The following is a 25292-nucleotide window of genomic DNA, read 5'->3' on the forward strand; positions in this document are numbered from 1 at the left end:
TATTTTATGTAATCTTGGAGTACCCCCTCTCTTTTGTGCATTTTTATACTTTAGCAGTAGTGATGGGCGAATTTGCGGCGTTTCGATTCGCAGAAAAAAATCACGAATTTCGTAAAAAAATTGCGAAACGGCGAAAAATTTGCGAAACGCCGAAAATGCCAATTTTTTCTGCTTGCGAATTTTCGTGCCCGTTTCGTAAATGTATTCGCCGGCTCTATAAGAAAAATGCAAAACTTACATGATGTTCTAGCAAAACTATCCCTTTAATGGTGGTTTTATGCCTTTAAAAGTGGGTGTTGGTCTTAGCATTATCTCTCTCTTAAATGCCGCAAGTGGGGGAGGATTGAGACTGTGAAGACAGTTTTCTTTAAACGGCCAGTAAATACCATTGTCTGTCTGGCAGTACAATGCACAGAAGTGCACAGAAGTGATGTTATCCGCGGGTCGGGAGAGTTCTGGCCAACTTCCGCATCATCTCCTGCAGCCTCTATTTATAGGTGCTTGCCTGCCCTGCCCCACCCCCTTTTGTGGCATCAGAGATAGGCGGGTTCTATAAAAAGAACAGGTCAGGTAGGGTTCGGGTTGGAAGGGGTTTGGGATAGGTACGGGTGTGGGTCCATTTTTTTTCTGAGTAAGGTGTTGTATTTACCACACTCCTGTAATCCACTTCAATTGCAGTGGTGCTGGTTCTCGTTGACCTGACAAGGTCCCTTAGCAACAATGATTTTTGTATACGGATCTGCACTCACTCAATTTTCTGCAGTATCTTTTATTATATATTCACCAGTGAGTGAGTGCGGATCCGTATACAAAAATCATTGTTCCATTTTTTTCTGACCTGTACATTACTAGTGCACAGGGTCCTACATATATTTATCACCTCTAATAAGTAACTGATACAGTATAATGATCTGGTCTGGTCCTTTAGGAACACAATGTAGGACATGTATGTTGTGTGGTCCAGAGAATAACCCCTGCGGAATATCCTTGGAGAATATCTTGATACCTAGTAAAACATCAGTATTTCCCACTTTGTAAGCACTAACCAATTCTGCAGCTGCAATTTAGCTGTTGGTATGCTGGTAAAAAAGAAGAGGATTTATATTTATGAAGACATTTGCAAGCCTAGTATCTTTTTTAAGTCAATAGGCTAAAGCATTCGCATTATTCTTTATGCTAACATATTAATTTACCGGTAAGGATGCCATGGTCAATAAAACATCAGAAATTTAAGAACGTACTAAGTAATTGCAGCTGCCACTGTATATATTACTGTCTATTAAGGCTTATAATTGTCACCATTTTTTCAGTAGTCTAGCAAGTGTCATTTTAGTCACAGTATTGATTTCTAAAAGTCTCCACTTTGCTTTCATGCAGTTAATAACACACACAGCATATGCCATACTATCTTAATGTGTGTAAGGAACAATAATCAATTATCCCAGTGGTTGTTATAGCAGGAAAACACTTTGCACAGAGCAATCTATGGAACAGTAACATTGCCAGATGGTAAAGCACAGAGCTTTCACTTCACAGGAGGAATGTTTTTAGGTGCTAAAATCTGATATAGTTTCAGCTACTAATATTTGTTTTTTTTCCAGCACAGCTGAGAATTGTGTTCTCTTGATCCTCATTTTAGCACTTAAGTTTAAATATTGCAAAGGCCGCAATTAATTACAGTCAAACAAAAGTCCAAGGGCAATAATTTGTAATTATCACCTCCTCCACGCTGAGCTGAATTCCATCAAGATGTATGACACTGGGTTTCTTATTCAATATCTAAAAATACTCTTCGTTTTATTAAACTTGAAATTTCACTGGAGCCCGATATGCATAATTTTATCGTTTCTATAGGGCAGTGAATTACACAACAAGGCTTTTGCATTAATATGAGATAGTATATAGAAAATTGCTTTCCACAACGTCAATTAGGAATCTGCTGTACAGCGCTGCTTGCTTAAGTTTTGCTGTATAAAAATAAATATACAGTATATGCAGACATACATACTAACATCATACTAGTAGGTGCATTATTCATGATGATGATAAATGTATTGTGGGGAAAGCAATAGAAATAATTTACATGCAATATTAGAAGAAAACTTGAACTGGTAAATTAGTCTCCCAGTATTATTTAGCAGGCAGTTCCCTAATGTTATAGACACTTAACTGGGTTCTCAAATACAGTTAGGAGGGGGGACCTGTTCCTATTCCTGCTTAAAGCTATGCCCTTGGTGTTCACAATAGTGACCAGTAGATGGCACTATGCTAAAGTATAAAGCCCTGGGTAGCCATGTGCTCAGGGTCCATCTTGTGCTAACTCTGGCCTGAGCAGGCAGGCATAGCTCGAGTGGAACCTAGACAGGTCAGGTCTAGTCAGGATAGGCTACACACATTAAGAGGTCACTCTAGGAGTGACAGATAGACATGCTATTTAGCTGAGCAGCTTGAGGCTCCTGCAAGGAATGTGAGTGGGATTATGATCCCGGTTACTAATTTTTAAGAAGTAGGGACTAAGTGTACAGACCTAGGGATGTGAGTTTCCCCTCATGTTCCACTTAGGGAAAAGGCTGAAAGCTGGGTGTACCCGAGCAGCTGTTGTGTACATTGTCCCTATCCCCGTGGGGGACAGCTACTGACCAAAAGGAGCTGTGAGTATATGCCTATCCACTGTTCTGTATGATCCTGCTTGCTCTGTATGTACACTACATTGAGGATTGTTATTGCTCAATAAATGTGTTCATTGGTTAACTATAGCCCTACAGTAACAAATGTTCAAAGGGGACCAATACTAACAAAAAGTCATAAATCTGACTATAATAGATATTAAAAAGAAATAAGACTTGATTTTAAATGCAATACACACTTAGAATGCTAATGGATAGTGAAGGACTCACGTACAATGAGGGGCCTTGATGTGGCACGTGAGTTTACATATTTTTGTGTAAGTGGGGTACTAACGCCTCATTTTTTTTGTAATAATTATTTTTAAAGGCAAACTGTGCACTGGAAATTTTTCTCTTTATTAAAAAAGAAAATACTTGGTTGCAATAGATCACCAAGTAGCCACAAACGAGACTCCAAATTGTCTAAGGAGCATATTTATTATCCTTTTGTAAAATGAAACCTGCAGAAAAAACAGTAAAAAAAGCTGTGTAAAATAAATGGCAAATTTATCAAGGTTTTTGTAATTGTACGCCATGTGAACGCCAGTTTTGACAATGTTATTTTATATTGCTTCTGGTGAAAGTAACTCTATGAGAAAATATACACGGCAAAGCCCAATGCTGTATGGTGTATTATCCCACTGTTTTTTACACAGCATAATAAATATGCCCATAAATGTATTACATTTGTTATCTGGAATCCATCACATTTTCAGTTAAGCACCACTATCAACATTCATTTCTACAGACTAAATTCAAAGAAGAATTTCAGTAAATGAAGGATACAAAGCATAAAAAGTTCATATTTGGAGATGGGTTATTAAAGATTTATTTTAACAAATGTGATTGGTTGACATTTGTGGCCCCTGGTATCCTGCACTTGTACTGTATGTGGGGCTGACATAAAAATAATTGTATTACTTAAATATATTAATCTTCTAGTTCTTAAACATCTGTAGAAAATTGGACAAGGGAATACAGATACAGGTACATTTTGCATAGTGTAGGCTTTTTGACATCCTGTGACTTACTAACTTCCAACATGCCCTTATGGGAGTCACTGAATGCCTGTATATTGATTCAATATGATTGCTATGCCATTTAGTGGCAGGATGGTGGCTATAAGGGCCCAATACAAGAATGCTTGTGCCTTTGGCTATGAAAAACTGGTTTTATCACATTCACAAAAATAGCACTTACAATCCTTTCTCCACTGTTGGAGTGGTCACTGAACAGCTACGAAAAACTAGTTTTATCACATTCACAAAAATAACATTTACAATCCCTTCTCCACTGTTGGAGTGGTCACTGAACAGTTTCTGGTTTTTCCTTTGTGCAAATTTAATATTGCTTTTGCAAACCAAATTCATAAAACTATTTACTACTATTTAAAAAACAACAACCTAATTTCATCATTAGAGACATTTTGAAATAATGAATGAGGAACTGCTACAAGTTACAAGTTATGTCATGTAAGCATATAAACAATGGGAATGTTTTTCCATCAAACTGAATATGGGAAGACTTGGTCAGTGTCTGTGTATGCAAGTATTTCATTTACACTATTTTGATATGTTAATTAAAAAAGACATACATATCAACCATTAAAATGTGATGCTGTTTTAATAAAGCATCTTAATTCCCAACATTGGATACATTTACAGTTACCCATAGTCATCTAAATGTGTACATATCTATAGCAAAGCTCAACATTTTCTGACACTGATTTATATTCTAGGAAGAATGTTTAGTCTGTTACTCTGACCACAATTATGAAATAAAGCAGGAACAGTGCATTATACATGTAGCAAATGAATTTTCCATCTGTAGTGGCCAGTAATTCAATGACCACAATGGATAGGATTATGTCTTTGGGAATCCATAAACAATACTCAGTACACACAAACTTACATTGCAGCAATGCAGCCAATCCATTATTCTTTCTTCACTTAAAAACATTTTATTAATGACGAGTGTTTTGTATAATTAAAAATACATTGCCGATGGAGAAGCAGTTACTTCACTATAACAATAACTTCATGATTATTTATTATGCAATTAATATAAATGCAACTATCTCTGGTATCAAATCACCATTGTTATGTGAACCTAAAAAACATGACAGGGGTTCTGTATAGTAATTATATAATTAATTATATAATGGAACTTAATTTAGTATTGCTGTACTCTAAACCTCTCACTCACTCTCTCCTCTTCTTTTATATAAAGTAAAGATAGTAAAATATGGAAAGATAACAGGTTTGCCTTAACAATTAAAATGTCATAATTTTGATACCTTTTTGTTATGGGTTGTAATGAAATGGGTTTCTTTAACATTTGATTGTGTCAATTTAAATTCCGATTTTCCAATACACTTTGCCATAAAGTTACCCTTCAACCAAAACATTCTCATCTCCAGACAACTCAAATATGATGTTTGGTACATTATACATAAATGCTGAAATCAGTTTGTTAGACCTATGAACATGAATAACTGATACCTTGTCTCGCAGCAATTGTCACCTTATGTAACTAATAGCTTTTGCAGATCCTTATCATAAATTAATTGCTGCAGCAGAAAGGAAAATGTCCTTGTGATGAAGATAATTATATTATATATATCAACCTCCCTTTCAGTGTCAGACTGGCTCACAGGGATACCAGGAAAACTCCCGGTGGGCCCAGGTGTCAGTGGGCCCTCATGTTGCTAAACATTTGGATTATTTCATGGTCATTCCTTATTTATATGAGAAAAAATGCTTAATAGATGGAATAATTGATTATAGTATGTAAAGAAAAGAGACTAGGAGAATAGAGGTTGAGTGAGGAGAGAAAGAAAATAGTACTGAGAGTGGACCCCTAGTTTGAAGTTTTTTGGTGGGCCCCTGACGTCCCAGTCCGACACTGCTGCCTTTACTGTCTCTTGTATATGTTTTGTTAGCAGGAGTCCATTATGCAGGGGGTTATCTTTGCACTGATCTACCTCACAAGCTCCCAAATATGGAGTAGCTTCAATTTCCCTGCCTGTCTTGTTTAAAAAAAAAAAAAAAAACAATTTTTTAATGATTAACACAACAGGCAAAAAATATTCTCAACAGAATCCAGGTTCACTGAACTCATGCTGAACCATTTTAAGATGTCTTATAGCATTTCAAAGTTAAATGATTGACTTGGTACCCCTATTGCTTACGTGATTGCTTACAAGGTTGTAGTAGAGATTTTGGTAGACTGCAACCTTGGCTATATGCTGGGAAATGGTGTGTGGCTAGTCTCCTTTGCTGGTAGTAGACTATATATGGAGTTTGGGCAAAAAAATAAATAATAGACTACATCATGAAAGTGTGGATGCAACCTATGATGTTGAACCTTATAACTGCATATTATGCAATATGCTCCAATATCTTGCATACCTACCGCACATGTCCTCCCTTTGTCAGCAGTCTAATGTTGATCTCTACATTCATTTTGTGCTTAAACTTCAACAAAGCAGCTTTATTATATGCATTGCAAAACTGTTGTTGTAGCCTTTTATTTTGGGGCTATTATTGAATATCCCTAATGTCTTGCAGACCTACGATATGCCTCCTGCCTTTCCCGGGAGCCTAAACAATGACAAACTCTGCCTTTAGTGTTGATTAGCTTTCCAAAAGCAAACTGCATATTATCCATCGTAAAGCTATCGTAAAGCTATTATTTTAAGCATAACATTGCATCCTGTTGAAGTTTCCCCAATGTCTCACTTATGTACATGTCTGTCTTCCACAACAATAAAGAGTTCTGAATACTTCATTTAGTGTTGCTTAGGATGATGTGAGATGAGATTAGATGCCTTTAAACTCCTCTAGTGCAGGCAACTAGTTTTTACCAAATATGAATCCTCTTGTGTCATTGTCCTAAATCTTCACCATGGTAATTTAAATTATATTATATTAAACCAAGTGGCAGAAACATTGCCATTCCCTCTGGCTAGTCCTAAGCAGCTTTAGCCATAAAGTGAAATTAAAGTTAAGATCACATGGTCTACAAATAAATTCTATTATTGTCTATGGAGTGAATCTCTACTAGCTGTTTGTCACCTATGTGACTAAGCTACTTGTACCGACTACATGTAAGCAGACTGTGTACGTAGCCTGTGTAAGCCTAGCTTAACAATCTATACTTTACTCAAAGAACACCTGCACTGCCTGTTTGTAAAGTCAGCATCACGTCATCACTAGTGGTCATGTTCTTAAGTCTATGGAGAACTCACAGACCTTAATAAAAGTAGGAACCAGGCTGTGCACACGTTCTCTTCTGTCTACATTGTGTTTGTAATTCACCTTGTTTAAGCAGAACAGCCTTACACAATTGTATTTTGTTTGTTTTGCTTTGAACCCTGAGCTTTGAATTCTGGTTTACAGGCTAGAGCAGATGTTTTTCATGTTAGCTGGAATATTATACAGGATTTAGGCAGATTTATTTTCCTTAGAGAAGATTTGCAGAAGATTAAAACATTATGCCACTTCTAGAAAATAAACAGAATTTTTAACAGGGTAAGCACTGCATTATTCAGTACTAAATCAATTTTCAATTACCTGAGCTATTCAGAATACTGTCCTTAATATAATCAGGCAGGCATTATTCTTAATAAACCAAGTGTGAGTCTGCTGTGTCATGAGCAATTATGTATGTTAGAATACTGTCTGGTGTCTTTACTAAAGGGACAGAACATGCACAGCTTAGCATTCAATTAGCAATCCATTCTGCTTACAGCAAAGCCTTAATGGGCAGCAATAGAGTTAAATGATTATAGCAAAGCATGGGAACTTATTTGATTCCCTACAGACATATTCTGAAGCTGACACTCAATTTTCCCCCTTCTTTTTTCAATTAGCAGTTTGTGAACAATGGTAAATGAAGCAGCAGCAAAAAAAAAAATACTGACTTCAGAGAATAATACAAAAAAGGCTGCAAAAGGCACATTGTAAACTGCTTATCACTACAGTGTCAGCTCTTCCTTGGTTCATATGACAAGAGACATTCATGCGAATCTGTCAGCCTCTTACTTGGATTTTGACCTGAGACAAAACTGAAGTCCACTTTACAAGAGCAAACAGTGTGACAGGTGTCAGTGTTTTACACATTAATATATAATTTCCTAGCTAGCCCTTTCACCTACCATCACAATATAATTCATTGGTATACAGAAAGACAAGGATAAGGTGCAGCATACCAGAACGTTGCTGTTAGTATCAGAGGGAAGATAGGGGGGTCAGTGTTCTTAATTCAAAGTGACATCTCTGTTCCAAATCAACAGCAGCTAGGTGTAAAAAGCCCTGGTCCAGTTTCCTTTTCAGCATCTTCTTCCCTACTCCAGGTATCCATTGATGGGCCCATTCACAGTACAGTAAAATACTACAGGTATATGATCTGTTATCCAGAAACCCTTTAGCCAGAAAGCTCAGAATTACAGGAAGGCAATCTTCTACTCCATTTTAATCAAATTCAGTTATTTACATTTTTAAAAATTGCTTCCTTTTTCTCTGTAATAATAAGACACTACATTGTACCTGATCCCAACTAAGATATAATTAATCCTTATTGTGGGCAAAACAGTCCTATTGGGTTTATTTAATATTTTAATGATTTTTTATGAGACAAGTTATATAGATCCACATTACGGAACAACCCCTTATCCAGAAAACTCCAGGTCCCAAGCAATCTTCATAACTAGTGATGGGAGAATTTATTCGCGAGACGCCGGCACAGTTTTGCGCCAATTCGCCCATCACTATTCATAACCGATCCAATACCTGTATTTAGTATTATTTCAAACTACAAACATTCTTCTGAAAACATACGCATTGCGCTTACTACACATCTTCTTATTGCTCTGTTAGTATCCAGCAAAAGTTAATTATTCTAATTATATTTTAGGATCAAGTTCAGCATTTACACAGTGCGTCGTTTACTTTAAAACACTTCTTTTAATAGGTTTAAAATGCTGGTGTATGTTGAAGTGCTTAATTATTGCCTGTTTTACAATTTTCAGACACTTAATAAATATATTTGTTAAAAGCTAAAATGAAAATTAAGGGTTGAGAAATGTTCATACTGCTACTCATGTAAAAGCTTTAATTAGCTCACTGATGAAAGCTTAAAGATCTAAGTCATGTCAGAGCTATGAGTTAAGCTGATGAATACATTATACTACCTGTTCAATAAATACCAAGATAAAATAGCAAGGCTTTGTCTATATATTATTTCTTCTGTATTTTTTTTTTACTATATCTGTTATAATATATTTATATATGTGATATGGGCTCTTCAAGACCCATGCTTTGGCTTTCACATTCTAAATTATAGCAGAAAATGTTACACCTGACAACTCCTACCCCTGAGGAAACTTTTGCCAAGGGATTCTAAAACACTTATTTGTACCAATTTTATAATGTTAAAGTGTTAGCCTGATTCTTCTTCATAATTAGACTCCAACTGAAATGCTGCACTCTAGGGTGATATTTTTAATACCAGCTTGATTTTGCCATTTATAGGCAAAATTAGAAATCTTTGTTCCATTGGTTGTTCCATTGGTGGTTGAGTTGACATGTTTAATTAATAATTTTTTTCCTTAGAATATAAAATGTTTATTTCCTCCTTAATCATCTAAACCAGGGGTCCCCAACCTTTTTTTCACCCATGAGCCACCTTCAATTGCAAATAAAAGTTGGGGAGCAGCATGAGCATGAAAGAGGTTCCCAGGTGGTTTAAAATAAGGGCTGTGATTGGCTATTAGTAGCCACTATGTGGGTTGGCAGTCTACATGTGGCTCTGTTTGGCAGTACATCTGGTTTCTCTGCAACCAAAACTTGCTTCCAAGCTAGGAATTTAAAAAAATAAGCACCTGCTTTGAAGTCACTGGGAGCAACATCCAAGGGGTTGGAGAGAAACATGTTGCTCGCGAGCCACTGGTTGGGAATCACTGATCTAAACAATTGCAATGGTAAGAATTCAGAATATTGGAGTATAAAATCCAAATAGAATGTAGTAGGTAACTACTGCAGGAAGCAAAAAAAAAATTTCAGTGTCACTCAGGTCTTTAAAGTTTTATGCTAATGATTTTACTGTAACTGTATGTACAGATTTTTCAGTATCCCACATATCAAGTTTTGAAAGCAAAAAAGAGCAAGGCCAATACGTCTTCCCCTCATTTTGTAGGATTTGAAAATCAGATATACATGTTTAAATCTGAAAAATTATATCCGCCATATATTTTTCTGAATTTTCTAAGGATGTATCTCTTAATTGTGTAGCTTCCTGTCTCATGTCATATTTTATTGATGATGATGCAACTCTTTTTCTATTATTTTGTTAGTTATAGTGTGTGATGTGCAGACCCACTATATTAACAAAGCAGTACATTTACAAAACAGACTAAATTAAGTATGACCAAACAATAACTCTAGTTGGTAATTATTACCATTTGACATAATTGAGGACATAATCAGGGAGCAAGTGTTATGTATACAGTACATATTTAATTCAATTTTATTAAATTCCTCAAGCAGTCTTTAAAGGAGAGCAAAAACCTAAAATTGAATATGTATTTAATATACTAAACCTACTGTGCCAGCCCAGAAGTTCAGCAGCCCTATAACAGTAATGATACAGGCCATAACTTGTTAGACATTCTTTTCAGTGTCAGTGACACTCACATGGTCAGTATGATCTAGAAGCTTTTAAGATTGTCAGAAATCAACAGAGCTGTAACTAATGAAAGGCAGTTAGTGTTTCAGTTTTGCTCTGGGAGCCTTTATCAAGACAGGAAGCACAGAACTTCACTACTAAAGGGCTAATAAAGAAGCTCGGAGAATTATGTGCATCATTGCTATCTTGCTTATTTAATATTATTATTATTTATATATATCTTTTTCATTTCACTGGATGCTGTTATAGTGTGCTAAATGGTAAAAACAATATATTATGTATATTCATTTAATATCTTAATCCAAAAACTAAGAAAACAATTTAGGAAATAAAGTTTTCTTCTTTCCATTATAACACAATGAATCCATATGACATAATACAAGTTGATGACCTAAACAAAAACATAATTAATTTTAAGTGAAAAATAATGAATTACAAATGCAATATACATCAAACAACAACACAAATATCTTGATGGATGTTAGAAAAGTAGGCAGCTGGGTCTCAGTCAGAGGCAAACAAAAGTGGAATTAAATATACATGAATGTTTTCCTTTGCCTTGGTAAAATAAACCAGGTGAAGAGGCAGTGTTAACGGCAAGTAATCACAATGTAAATGGCACATTAAGAAAGAAATATATATGCATTTAGCGCAAACGAATACAATCAGGCTAAAGTTAACTTAGCAAAGTGCTTACCTGTTTGTATCTCTTCTGATACGTCTTCTTTCCAAACTGCTGGCAAATGTTGCGATCATTTTCCCTGTCGGAGCTGTAGTTTTGACTTATTTTGTTGTTCTTCTGGGATTTATAAGAGAATTCATTGCTTAAAACATCCCGTTTCTTTTTTGTTAGTGGTGTCTGCTGCTTTTCATCTGGCATCAAAGCCCCATCTTTCTGTAAGAATAAAATAAGTAAGTTAAAGGACTGGTAGTAACAAAAATTGTAATTATTTATTTTATTGTGCTTTTTTCCTGTTTTTTTAAAAATCAGATATTTTTGTCAGCAATTTGCCTTTACCTTTTTAGGAGTTGGACAATGTGTCTACTGAAATGGCCTAGACTAGAATGCAAAAACATAGAATCAACAGCACATAAGAATCTGGTCCTTGACAGCCAGTGGCATATATTCTGAGCATCCATGGCCACCAACAAGGTGGGTGAAAAGACGGTGCTTGTCAAACCTTCCCAATCCCTATCTAGTCCATTCGATGACATATATCACTTTGTCATGACCAAACTATGGTCCCCATTCATGGCCACCAGTCAGGAGGCACTGTGTTGGCAACTTTTATTGGCCCATGTATGGCCAACTTCAGTTAATATTATATATTTAATAAAATTATAACTTGATTATTATAAATCACCCCTTAAAGCCCTACCAGAAAGCATTCAGGTTTCAAATACAAATATTATGCTAAAATGGTATCATCATTTTTTTTTTATTTTTGTGGTGTTATTTGACCTTCAACATTCCAGGTCCTCATAGGTTGTGCAATGCACTTTTTTAAATGCCACATTTCTTTTTGTACCCTTCCAATAAAACATCCAAAATGCATAACAACGCAATAAGACTATACTAAATATAGTTTCATATTACAGAAAGCCAAGTTTATTATTATTTTTTTTTGTATTTGTAAGTGTCTTCTTCCATATTTCCCCATGATTATAATGGATCGACAGATCCTCATGTGTAAAATGTCTTACATGCAACAATCTCCATTCTTAAGGATCAAACAGTATTTTGTGCATTCTGTCACTCACAGGAGACAAGATCTCCCACAGGCCAAACTCCCCCCGTATTCTATGATTGTTTGGTAAGTATCTCATTATCAGCATCATATTAAAAAGGTCAAGACCCCTTTGTAGGTTGTAAGGGTTTTTTTTACCCATGCTATTCTCTTGAAACAAATGTAATATGTAAAAAGCATTATTTCCCTTATCTTTGATATAATAAACTCCTCTGGAAGAGTCGCTTTACAAACTGCAGATACTAAGTAGAAAAATCAAATGTCAAAGATAAAAGGTTATCCAAACAATGTTTCTGAATCATATTTCTCATAGTTCATTGCTACATGTTCAAAAAATGCTAATGATTAGCAAAACAAGCAACATTTTTATAACAAACTGTGATGCATCTGTAAAATGGAAAACATAATTATAGTACACATTCAACATGTGCATTATGTATTTTTATTGTGTTTGCATATTTAATTCTTCTAATACGTTTTCTGTGATGCAGCATAAATGCTTTGCCCAGGTACCACCCATAATAATTCATAAAATATCATCTTCAGGATGCTTCATTTATTTCTTCAAATGATAACGAATGTTTATACTGATAAAGTACATGATGTAGTGCTGTGGGTAATGATAACAATATGCTCTAAAGCAGTTTTTCAATTCCAAATCTCCATATCTCCTTCTGACCAACTGTTGCAGTCAGTTGGTCTATTTGAGCCTTAGTGGAACAGCATTTTTAGGGCATCTGCCTTCTTCCAGTGCACTAAAGAATACATAGGCCAATTATTTTTTGAAAACACTAGAAAAAGTGTTGAGTAGTGATGGGCGAATAAATGCGCCAGGCATGGATTTGCGGCAAACTTGTACATTTAGCCACCTGAAAATGTTTTCGCGAAACTGAATATAAAATTTGCTGGCAAAAAATCAGCCGCGACAAAAAAAATTGTCACGCATCATTATTTTGACGTCCGTTGACTTCAATGCTTTTCGTGAATTTTCACAAATCAACACTAGTGTTGAGACTTTGTTGGAATGGTTCGAGATTTGTATTTTCACCACATGATCTTGTAATCTTACCCCAATGAACTCCCTGGACCCTTGTAGATATGACTAGGGTTAGCACCTTCTTTCCCCCTAATACCGACCTTCGGGTCAGGGGGGGCGTGATGTCACTTGAGGGAGGGTTATTATTTAAAGGAGCGGGTTGGGCAGGAAAGTGTGTATGGGGCTGTAAAATGTGTTGGGAAATGGGTGAGCTGGGCAGGCAAATTGGCAGGTGTGGATCTGGGGTCAGAAGATGAGATCAGCAGCGGAAGGGGTAAGAGATTATTTCTATAATATGAAGTCCCCAGTAGCAGAAATTGAGAGGCACCTAGCATAGATAACTTATTTAAAGAGGATTGCAAACCCATTTATTTCAGAAGAAACATTTTTGGATGCTTAGCAAAGTGTCTTTATTCTTAAGCAATTATCCACCCTGAAACAATTAGTTTAACTCCCTTCAAAAAACAGAATGGAGCTATACAAATTACAAATAAAAAAATCAGAAATATTTATGGAGATTTTATTGGAAAAAGCTCAGTAGAAGATGTTTCATGCCAACAATATTAAGGCCATAAACAATTCTCCATAACATTATAAGAACCTCACAATGCCAAGTTTTCAAACTGGATTTGCACAAAAATTAAAAATAATTTTTTGGGGATTAGTCAAAATATTAGAAGCTGTACTGCACTTGAAATGTGTGTTTGTACAGATGATCGGCGCCTGTTAAGTGGACTACTTTGACAGATGTTATGTATAAAGCTTGTATTTAATGAGCTAATATTTTATGGTAATGGTTAAATAGCAGGTTGAGGAACAACGGAACAAAGAGTGGATGAAGAGAAAATATGTTCATTGTGATTATTTACTGTATTTATATATCGTTGAAACATTTATGCAGCATTTTACAGAGCCTATTCCTCATTTACTGCCCCAGTAATCTTTACAATCTTTGGTCCCTATCAGACTCACACATCCTACTAGGGTCATTAGAAGCCAAACAACCTATGCCTATGTTTTTGAAGGATGGGGTAAAAATACACAAGCTAGTTGTTCTCAAGGCAGCACTGCATGTAGAGTGTGAGAACCTCAATTCCTTGCACGCCATTCTCAGAGCAAGAAGAGCTGCAACTCAAGCCTCAAGAAGGAAATTCAATTGCAGCAAGGTACAAATGGTTATTCCACTTTGAACCTTGCCGCCATTTTGTAAAATAGCCCAAAACTGTTTTTAAAATGTAACTCAACTGATAGTAACATGGATAATATGTACTGTAAATAATATGCAGTAGGGCTTTTTACAATAGACTAATAAGGTAATTATGACAAGTATAAGTGGAGAGATACATCTATTAAATGCTATTAGTATTGATAAAGAGTGAATAATTAACAAGCTGTTGAGTATATACTGTATATTTATCCATAATTTAAACAAGTGAATTAGTGCCAAACAAAATCACTTTTTTTGGATAAGAGATCTTTCCATAATTTGGAGCATTATGTCTTAAGGCTATGAAAAACATTTAAACATTAAATGCCATAAGATATGGGTCCTTGGTTGGAATCAAGACTGGGGGAAATGATTGCGATACCTTGACTTGGAACACTTTTTGATCAGTGATACACAATTGTTACAGGTATGGGACCTGAATGCTCAGGACCTGGGGTTTTCTGGATAATGGATCTTCGGACCTTAAGGGGCCGATTCATCATGAGTCGAATATCGAGGGTTAATTAACCCTCGATATTCGACTGGGAACTAAAATCGTTCGACTTCGAATATCGAAGTCGAACGATTTTGCGCAAATCCTGCGATCGATCGATCGAAGGATTTTTCGTTCGATCGAACGATTAAATCCTTCGAATCGAACGATTCGAAGGATTTTAATCCAACGATCGAAGGAAAATCCTTCGATCAAAAAATCACAGGCAAGCCTATGGGGACCTTCCCCATAGGCTAACATTGACTTCGGTAGGTTTTATCTACCGAAGTAGGTGGTCGAAGTATTTTTTAAAGAGACAGTACTTCGATTATCGAATGGTCAAATAGTTGAACGATTTTTACTTCGAATCGTTCGAATTCAATCGAATTTAACCAATTCGATGGTCGAAGTACCCAAAAAATACTTCGAAATTCGAAGTTTTTTACATTCAAATTCTTCACTCGAATTTTGTAAATCTGCCCCTAAGTCTATGAGAAAATCATGTAAACATGAAATAAAACCAAAATAATGGTTTTGCTTCCAATAAAGCTTAATTATATCTTAGTTTCAATAAAGAACAAGGATTTTTTGGATAAAATGAAGTCTATTGGAGATGAGAGTTTCCTGGATAATGGGTTTCCAGATAATGGATCCCATACCTCTAAATGTTTGTTTATCTTTAAATGAAAATAGGATTATTTCGCCGCTGCGTGGATTTATGCTTTTTTTAGTTTAATTCAAGTATCATTACAGGATACAGTTTTATTAAGAAAAAGCATATATGCAAAAAATTAAGAATGGTATGTTTTAATAAGACAGGAAATTGCATATCTGTATTCCAGAGCTCTCTGTAAAACAGCTTTCCAGACAACAGGATCCCATACCTGTAATAGTAATACATAATACTTATACATGAGCGGGAAGTAAAGTAGTTATATGTCCATCTAAGTCAAGAATGGAGCCATCCACCAGGGACCAAAATGATCTGCTATACATGTTGACCCATTACGTAGTATTATAGCTATATGCATTCCAAACTGTAAATGCCTGCTTTTGTGTATAAATATTTTACTATAAAAAAAAAATTCTGACAGTGAGCATTTGTGTCCTTGTAAATGAAGTTGCACAAAGCACTTGAGATAACAGCTGCTGAACAATGCATATGATAATTCCTCTTCAACAAATAACTGTAGTTTGAGAACAGTACTGAATGATTTACACATTAATAGCTGTAAAATGTGCCTTGGCAGCAAACTAATAAGTGACTGAGGGCAGTATTTACATGATAGCAATTTATAAGAGAGAGCAAACAAATGTATTATAATTTATGCTTTTTTATTTACTGGTTGCTTCCAAGGAAATTGGTTTTCATGTTTACTAGCTTAGGTAAAGTTCGCACCATTGTGTTGTATATTTACAACAGTAGATACTAATGCAACCATGTAGTTGAACCTAATAAAATGTATAATGGTTTTGTATGGAATGTGTAAATATAGTTCCTTTAGCTAATTAGAGTGAGTGGTCATCCACATTTGAAAGACCATAGTCAATGTGTATGTGAAGTCAGAAGGAAAAGACAAAAGGGCTTATTTAAGACGTGCAACCAAAGTTGCAGTCATGAATGAATGCCATTCATTAAAGGGTACAATAGAACCCTGCTTTTACCTACCCAGAAATGACTGTTTTCTGCAAAATACATCGGCACATGTAAACACTGTTCATTTTTTTGCCCCCATTTTACATTTTCCCACCATCAGATTGATTTTTCCTGGTCCCCGTGCTGACTTACTCTTATCAACATGGATGTGGAGCAGGTGGGCGAGGTATTGAATATTGTTTGTTTGCAGAAAATACAACTTTATATTGGCTACCATTTTTGCTACATAGCTACACACAAAGGAAAGACCTGGGGGCCCATTTACTTAGCTCGAGTGAAGGAATAGAGGAAAAATAATTTGAATTTCGAATGGTCGAATATGGCTACTTCGATCATCGAATGGGCTACTTTGACCTTCGACTACGACCTTCGACTTTGAATCGAACGATTCGAACTAAAAATCGTTCGACTATTCGACCATTCGATAGTCGAAGTACTGTCTCTTTAAAAAATTCTTCGACCCCCTAGTTCGCCACCTAAAACCTACCGAGGCCAATGTTAGCCTATGGGGAAGGTCCCCATAGGCTTCCTAACAATTTTCTGACGAAGGAATATCCTTCGATCGATGGAGTAAAATCCTTCGAATAGTTTGATTCGAAGGATTTAATCGTTCGATCGAATGATTATTCCTTTGGTCGTTCTATCGTAGGAATATCGGTAAATCTTTCCACTTCGATATTCAAAGTCGAAGGATTTTACTTCGATGGTCGAATATCGAGGGTTAATTAATCCTCGATATTCGACCCTAGGTAAATGTGCCCCCTGGAGTCAATTAAAAGTACAATCAGTTATGGCTTCCTTATGCACAGTGTTTTCTAACTGCATGTTTAGATTTTAAAATATTTATATAAGGATTAAGTTATATGGGTTATTTACGAAACTCCGAATGCAAAATTTTTTATAAAAGCGGTCACTAAACAAGAAAACCACTCACTTAGATAATAAATTGAGGGTGTATAAAGAAATACCAAAATCAATACCAATATTGAAATCACTGGGACAGGAATTTGGTGCCCTTGGCTCTCCAACTGTTCTTGCACTGCCATTCCTGGAAACCTCCAATGACAGTTACAGCTGTAGAGCTAATAATCATATATTCCTGCTCTCAGTTATCAGGGGCCAAAAGGGATGTACAGTAACTAAGAGGAACTGCTTTTAAAAGCAGCATTATCCCTTATATTTAATAAAGAAGTGCAGTGTCCTTTTACTTAGTTTAGTAGATTATGAGTACCATTCTCAGTATACAGTTGCTTGTAGATATCATTATAGATTATGATATACCTTGTATACACACCTGTTCCAAAGGCCATTATTAAAAAGAAGCACATTTTCTACTATTCTGTTTATATAGATTACCTGTGTATTTCTACAGCTTTACCACATTGGGCACATTATAGAGAAACCCATCCCCACACCCTGAAGCCACTATTGAAACCCTATTGCAATGAAGTGGAGATATTTTATTACTTGTCACCTCTTTGAGCATAGGGTTAGGCAACGAGCAAATGGACTAATCAACGTCATTAGCAAAGCACTCCCATGTACCTTAATTTATTTTTTGGGCATTTTACACTGAAGTATATACAGTATATGAAAATTATGAGTAAACATTTATTTTTTCATGCCCTTGAATTCCCAAATGTCACAACAAATAGACCAAGTGCAGATTGTTTAATTAGTGTGCAGTGCGCACCCTAGGCAACCCAGCCAGTCGTATCACCCCCCCCCCCTTCCCGGTGTATGTAATCACTAATGCTTGATGATATGGAACACCACCAGGCAGCTAGGGGAAATAGGTCCAGACTCAGGGTAAGCAACAGAGAAAGAATGATATTTTTCTTACTATGCAAAAAATGTTTTTCGAGTGGCGTTTCAATTTAAGATGCCTTGGTAATGGTACAGAACAAGGGCAGTATTTATTCACTATTTGTAATAAAAGATATAAATGTAAGCTTTAAGAAGTAGAAAATTGTACATCAAGAGGGCTTCAGTACATTCTTCTTAGTCAACATGTACTTCAGTTAATTCACATGTTACAGTTATAATACTAAACATAACATTTATTCAATTTAAATGAATAGTTTGCTTTACAAATATTTGTCATAAAATACAGTATGTCCTTCATTCCTCCAGCCAAGAATTGTTGACTGTTGATGCTACAGTTATTGAAAACCTGACAGCTATATACAATGCATTTTACTATAATATGTAACTGTAATATGTAATATGTATAATATGTACTGTATGTAGTTTAAGTATTTAACCTAGTGTTAATCAGACAAATGAACTGTTTGCCTTACAAAGGTTCATCATGAGATAAATAGTTTGCAATGATGAACTGTCATTTGTCATTCTTCAAGCCTGTGTTATTATTTATGATTATTATTATTATTTATGTCATGCAACAGTTACAGTGACCCTACAGCTACAAATCATTTCACAATTCTATTCAGACATAACAGTTTATAGATTCTTAACTAACACTACTAGCATGACAGTTTTTAATGTTATTGGGAGAGTTCCTCCTATTTACTGAAAGACAGGCAACATGTTTAATCAGAGTAAAAGAACTAAACAAATTATATATAATATTATATTAATTATTATATAATAAATTAAACCAGCTTTTACACAGTACATCTCCAGATGTAATCTAAGATTACTGGATAAAAATAATTAATTGAAAATATTACAATTGTTATTTATATTTGAAAAAGGCAATTCAGCTTCATAAATCTTATTAAAGTTTACCTTCCATACACTTAGGGGCAGATTTACATAGGGTCGAATATCGAGGGTTAATTAACCCTCAATATTTGACCATTGAAGTTAAATCCTTCGACTTCAAAATAGTTTGATCGAACGAAAACGATTAAATCCTTCGAATCGATTTTAATCCATCGATCAAACGATTTTTCTTCGACCTAAAAAACATTAAAAAGCCTATGGGGACCTTCCCCATAGGCTAACATTGCACTTCGGTAGGTTTTAGGTGGCGAACTAGGGGGTCAAAGATTTTTTTAAAGAGACAGTACTTCGACTGGTCGAATGGTCGAATAGTCGAACGATTTTTAGTTCGAATCGTTCAATTCGAAGTCGAAGGTCGAAGTAGCCAATTCGATGGTCGAAGTAGCCACAAAAATCATTCGAAATTTTTTATTCTATTCCTTCACTCGAGCTAAGTAAATGGGCCCCTTTTTGTCAGTTGTTTTCAAAGTTCACCATATGCTATTTCTGGTGTACTATCTGAAAACATCTGAACTGATAATCAAGATTATGTCTGTCAATTATTATTTAGGGGCAAGTATGTAGCACCTATTGACCCTAGCCAATCATAGAGCTACATTTAACATAGATATTTCAACTCCTGTTTTGTCTTTACCTAGGCATACTATTAAGAGAATGTAGCACTGAAAATTCACCATCATGGTTCCCAGGAGTTTGGCATAATGTCACTTTCTGGCACTGCAGAAAAACACATTTCTGATCCTCCCTTCACAATATCAGATGCCCTGCTCCCTCGGGAGATCCTGGCAAAAGGGAGAAAGTGAGGAATGTGGGTCATTATTGGGAAACCACTTCTCAAGGCATGCAGTCTCTGTAATACATGACACATCAAGTATTTGATTGAGGGAAATCATTTGTATGTCGGCATGCAGACAATTCCCATATAAAAGTTAAATAATTCCCACTTAATGTTAAGTAAAGGTTTCAAAAGCCATTATGTAGGTGGTATTTCTCTGACACGTATTGAGCCGTAATTGAGATTGGCATACACAAAAAGCAAAACGCACACATCTACACATTCAGCCCCCTACTGCTCTATTATTTCAACAAATGGGAGCCAACAGGCTGCCCAGTCATTTACAGAGAGGAAAATAACTCACATCATCTTTTTCAAACAGAAAGGGATACAATTACTTGAAATGGCTTTCAGAGGAAATAATACAGTGCCAAGTTTTTTTTTAATCCTACAAGCAATATAGTCACGGAGAAACCATACAATTTATGAAGTTCTATAAACCTTGACATGTCAATAAAAAAAATTGGACTTTATTATATAAATATGATTTGGTACAGGCAATTTAGGGGATTTTATTTTTTTCTTCTAAAAATGAATTTAAAATCTTGTTAATAAAAAATTGTCACATTAGATAACATGGAATTTAAAGGCTGATGAAGACTAGATGATTATTATCTATATCTAAGAGCAGGTAAATCCTTTTTTGGATCCTGGGCTGTTAGTCTGCAGGTTTAAATGAAGGAATATGCCCAAACAGCTTGTAGCATATTTGCTCTACATGCCATGTATTTTCAAAACTAAACCATGATATGAATTAAATAGCATGTTCAGTGGATATTATTCTTGTATTGGTGCATGATTAAGAATGAAACCCTGCTTTTTAACAGCCATAGAAGACTATGAACTAATGCATGTCCCTGCAGCCCATTGCAGTTAGAATTTTCAAATCAAAAGTCCAGTTGGTTGCTATGTTTTGCTAAATATTCCATGTGCTTGCTTGAAACATTCTTGACTCATGACTCATGGTTAGCATGAATTTCCTTAGCATACTTTGGGGAAAAATATAGAAAAACAGTCATTTTGTTTTGACAATAGAACATTGTTTGTATTGTAATCTTTTTATAATTTTTAGAATGGAAAATATTAACATAGTTAATTAGTTAAGTGAGCAACAACATGTCCTATAATATATAAATGCCAAGATGTCTGTTGTCAAAGGATCAACTGCCATTCAAGAAAAAATGTGTCAAGCTTGTGTCAGGCCATGTCATTTTATGTTTTGATTACTGTTAGGGCCACTGGCCCACAGTTTAGATGTGCAGACTATAGAGGAGACGGGAACTAGGGCACATTTTTACTTGGGCAGAGGCAGTTAAGGTAGGCACATGGAACTGGAACAGGCAGGTTAGGCAAGATAGCTAAAGGAAGAAGGCACTGTAACAGGTCTTGGAAGGGCTTGCAGTATTCAAGAGTTGTCACAAGTCAGGTAAAAAGTGGTAACCGGCAATTTAAAGCAGAAAGGTATGTACAGAATACGATCTACAAACAGGGAGCAATTGAATCAGTGAGCTTTAAATATTTCATTTTGCACAAATTGTGCTCACTCCCGACCCCTAATACTAATGAAGTTGCATTCTGCTATCTCTCAAAATGTTTCATGAATCCTTGTAAAATCAAAATACAGTGACATATTTACACAAAACCAGCTGTAAGTACCCTCCTACTAAGCCCACCTATTAAACATAGAGAACATGGAATATGTCAAGTTGCTTCTTTCAGCAATCAGAATTAATTCCCGCATTCATTAGAACAAAATGTGTCTCCTATTTCCATCAGTCAGGTCACTTTGCTGATTTCTTTGCCAAACATAATATATGTTTTACAGATGACCTTTGAAAATCCAATTAATGTTGTGATTTCAGCCATTAAATGCCAGGTTATGGTACGCTATCCTTGTCAGAGAGACAACAAATACTGTATATGACACTAAAAGGCTTCTCTCAGAATATAAACGGAACACAAATATTTTGTGAGTATTTTAGACTAGCTATGAAGTGAATAATACCAAAGAATCGAATCAAGCCTTAATGTGCCCATTATAGTTGCATGGAAAAGATGTAAGGTTTGCTTTGTGAATATTAAAGGGGATAAATAATCTTCATACCTCTCTTCCACATAGTTATATTGGGTTGTAAAAAGACAAAATTCCATCAAATTCAACCCCTCCAAAAGAAACCCAGCATCCATACACACACCTCCATAACCTCACATAAAATATGTATACCCACATCTATACTAACTATAGCATTTAGTATCACAATAGCCTTTGATATTAGGTCTGTTCAAGAAATAATCAAGCCACTCTTAAAAACATTAACAGAATCAGCCATCACAACATCACACGACCTGTCCTCACTGTGAAGAACCACCTACGCTGCTTTGAATGAAAATGCTTTTCCTCTAGTCTAAAGTGTGGCCTCTGGTGCAGTGATCCTCTTTATGGGTAAAAAGGTCCCTTGCTATTTGTCTATAATGTCCTCTAAAAATGTAATCATGTCCCCAACAACCCCATCTTGTAATCTTGAGAAAACAACCCCAACCTTAACAGTCTACCATCATAATTTAAATCTCCCATCCCTCTAACCAGTTTGTTGCTCGTCTGTGCACTCTCTCCAGCTCATTTATAACCCTCTTAAGGACTGGAGTCCAAAACTGCACTGCATACTCCAGATGAGGCCTTACCAGGGACTTATAAAGAGGCATAATTATGTTTTCATCCCTTGAGTTAATGCCCTTTTTTATTCAAGACAGAACTTTATATGCTTTAGTGACCACAGAATGACACTGCCCAGAATTAGACAACGTGTTATCTACAAAGACCCCTAGATCCTTCTCAGTTACAGAAACTCCCAACACACTGCCATTTAGTGTAAACTTGCATTTATATTATTTTTGCCAAAGTGCATAACCTTGCATCCATCAACATTGAACCTCGTTTTTCTGTTGTCTGTTTTATCTGTTTTCAGATTGCCCAGTTTTCCAACTTAGTCAGATCTGGCAGCATCCTGCATGGAGCCTATAGTTCTGCATAATTTAGTATCATCAGCAAAAATAGAAACAGTACTTTCAATGCCCACCTCCAGGTCATTAATCTACTGATAAAATCAATGGATTTACGAGTTATCCATGTAGCTATGACCCCAAAATGCTCTCCTACATCTCAAGCAATAAGGCCCAACCTAACTGCTAGCTGATCTAGCAGAAGGCAAAAAAAAAATCTGAAGCCTTTCCAATTTGTCTCATACGGGGACAAAATTCCTTCTTGACACCATAATACCAATCAGACGAGCCCCTGGATCAAATTGGCACTAAGTGCTATTTTCAGTAGCCCTGTATTTTCTCACTTGACAAAAAGCCATCCAGCCTCTTTTTGATGATATCTCATGTATCTGCCAGTACAACAAATCCAGCTCACAGTAAAAAAACCCTTTTCAAAAAAATTAAGAGAGAATCTCAGTTATCTTATAATCAAAACAGATGTCCTTGTGTCTGCTGGAAAGACCTACTGATAAATAGGGAGTTTATTGTATTGTCCCCTTATATTTATACATTCCCTTATCTTTACTTAAGCGCTTCTTCTCCTATATAAACAACCTCAACTTGGCCATCATATGAATGTTAATGTGACAAAAAGAGATCAAAAACCTTTGCGATCTTGGTGATTATGGTGTCTAATCCTCACCTTTTTAAATTACTTTTTAGTAATAAAAATATTTTTTGATTTGATTTGAGCCACTTCACCTGGGGAAAAGCTTATCCTTGTTAAAATTTGTTGAAAAATTGATATGGGACAGAGAAGATCAGTGAGAGCCTGGGTAACATCAGTGTATCCCCTGTTTTTCAAGCTTTTGTGCATACAGATATATGTATAAATGCTTATGTTAAAAAATCAATATCTATATCTTTTTAAATTTCCCTTGAACAACAAATAAACATAAATGAAAGAAGCAGTCAACATCACAATTCTTGCACTATTTGAATCCAAAGATATTGTAAAGATTAAAAAAGAACATGAATGTTGATAGTGATGCGGAATCTGCAGATAGACCTAGTGGTTATAACATAAAATAAGCTCAAGAGCTGTAATAATTTTGGCTAAGAAATACTCATACATCATATAAACTGCCTTCTAGAATAGAGAATACCAGTCACTCATAACATTTATTCAAATGCATGAATGGTCAAAACCATGTATATTTTAACATCAGTGTATGAACATATAATGGGGTGGCACTTTGCTTAATATAACTTTAGCTTATGAACTATTTGTAGCCCACACTACCGGTGCAGAAAAGAGGAGACTTGTTGTCTAGTTGAATGCTTGGTATGATATTAACTGGAGGTTCTGTCAGGGGGACTATTGGCTCCCAGCGAGAGAAGTCCAGACCAAGGAGGAAGCTTTGGGTAAAAGTCCAAGTTCAGCGGTATCCAAAAGAGGTCAGGCGAAAGTGTAGTCAAATTCAGGCAAATGTTCAAAAGGCAGGCAGCAAGAATCAGAATCAGGGTCAAAGCAGAAGTCAGGAATCCAGGAAACAGCAATATAGGAATTTAGGAAACCCAGGAACATAAGTCAGGAATTCCTATAATCTGGCATCGAACCCATGACCTGGAAGTTTTTTATACAAATTGCTGGCGTCAAGGTGCTGGCGTCAACCCACGTGGGTCATGGGTGCACCATCGGGCACTCCTGACAGGTCCACATAGTCCTGCAGCCACAACAGTACCAGTACAGTTTATTATAAACACTGTAGTGATTCACATGGTATAGCATCTCCCTACTGATCATCTCACTTTCCTGAGACTTTTAATTTATTCAGGAACCTACTTGACACAGCAAAACAGTCCAAACAAGGCTGTAGCACACATACAGCCATATGCAGAAATAACCTATCGAATCATTTTCCTCTGACAATTTGATACTGACTAGTGAAGTACCGCCAATGTATTGACTTCTTTCTTTTTCCCTGGTGGATTCTCATTTGCTCAGCTAGCTGTTGTACTGTTATCTCTTACCACCTACAGTGAGCTCCACAGAATCTGACCTACTGTGCAACCTGCTCACCTACGTCGTCCTAATAACAGGCTAACCTCAGGCACCTTGGCTAAGTTAGCAATACTTCATCAGGGGAAAACCACCATTTTTTGCATTGAACATTTTTTGTGATTTATTAAACCCTGATGGTGTTAAAATTCAGAATAAAAAAGTACTCCAACAC

General features: G+C 35.9%; 1 protein-coding gene across 1 annotated transcript in view; it reads right to left on the bottom strand.

The window, feature by feature from the left end:
* Positions 1-25292, bottom strand: part of LOC108709652 (autism susceptibility gene 2 protein homolog) — a 304871-nt gene that overhangs the window by 123295 nt on the left and 156284 nt on the right. Inside the window, exon 2 of the mRNA XM_041584124.1 lies at positions 11050-11247. Within this exon, the coding sequence (XP_041440058.1) occupies positions 11050-11247 (198 nt within the window). The remainder of the gene's footprint in view (positions 1-11049; positions 11248-25292) is intronic.

Source organism: Xenopus laevis, chromosome 2S, assembly GCF_017654675.1.
Source record: "Xenopus laevis strain J_2021 chromosome 2S, Xenopus_laevis_v10.1, whole genome shotgun sequence".
Classification (NCBI taxonomy): Eukaryota; Metazoa; Chordata; class Amphibia; order Anura; family Pipidae; genus Xenopus; species Xenopus laevis.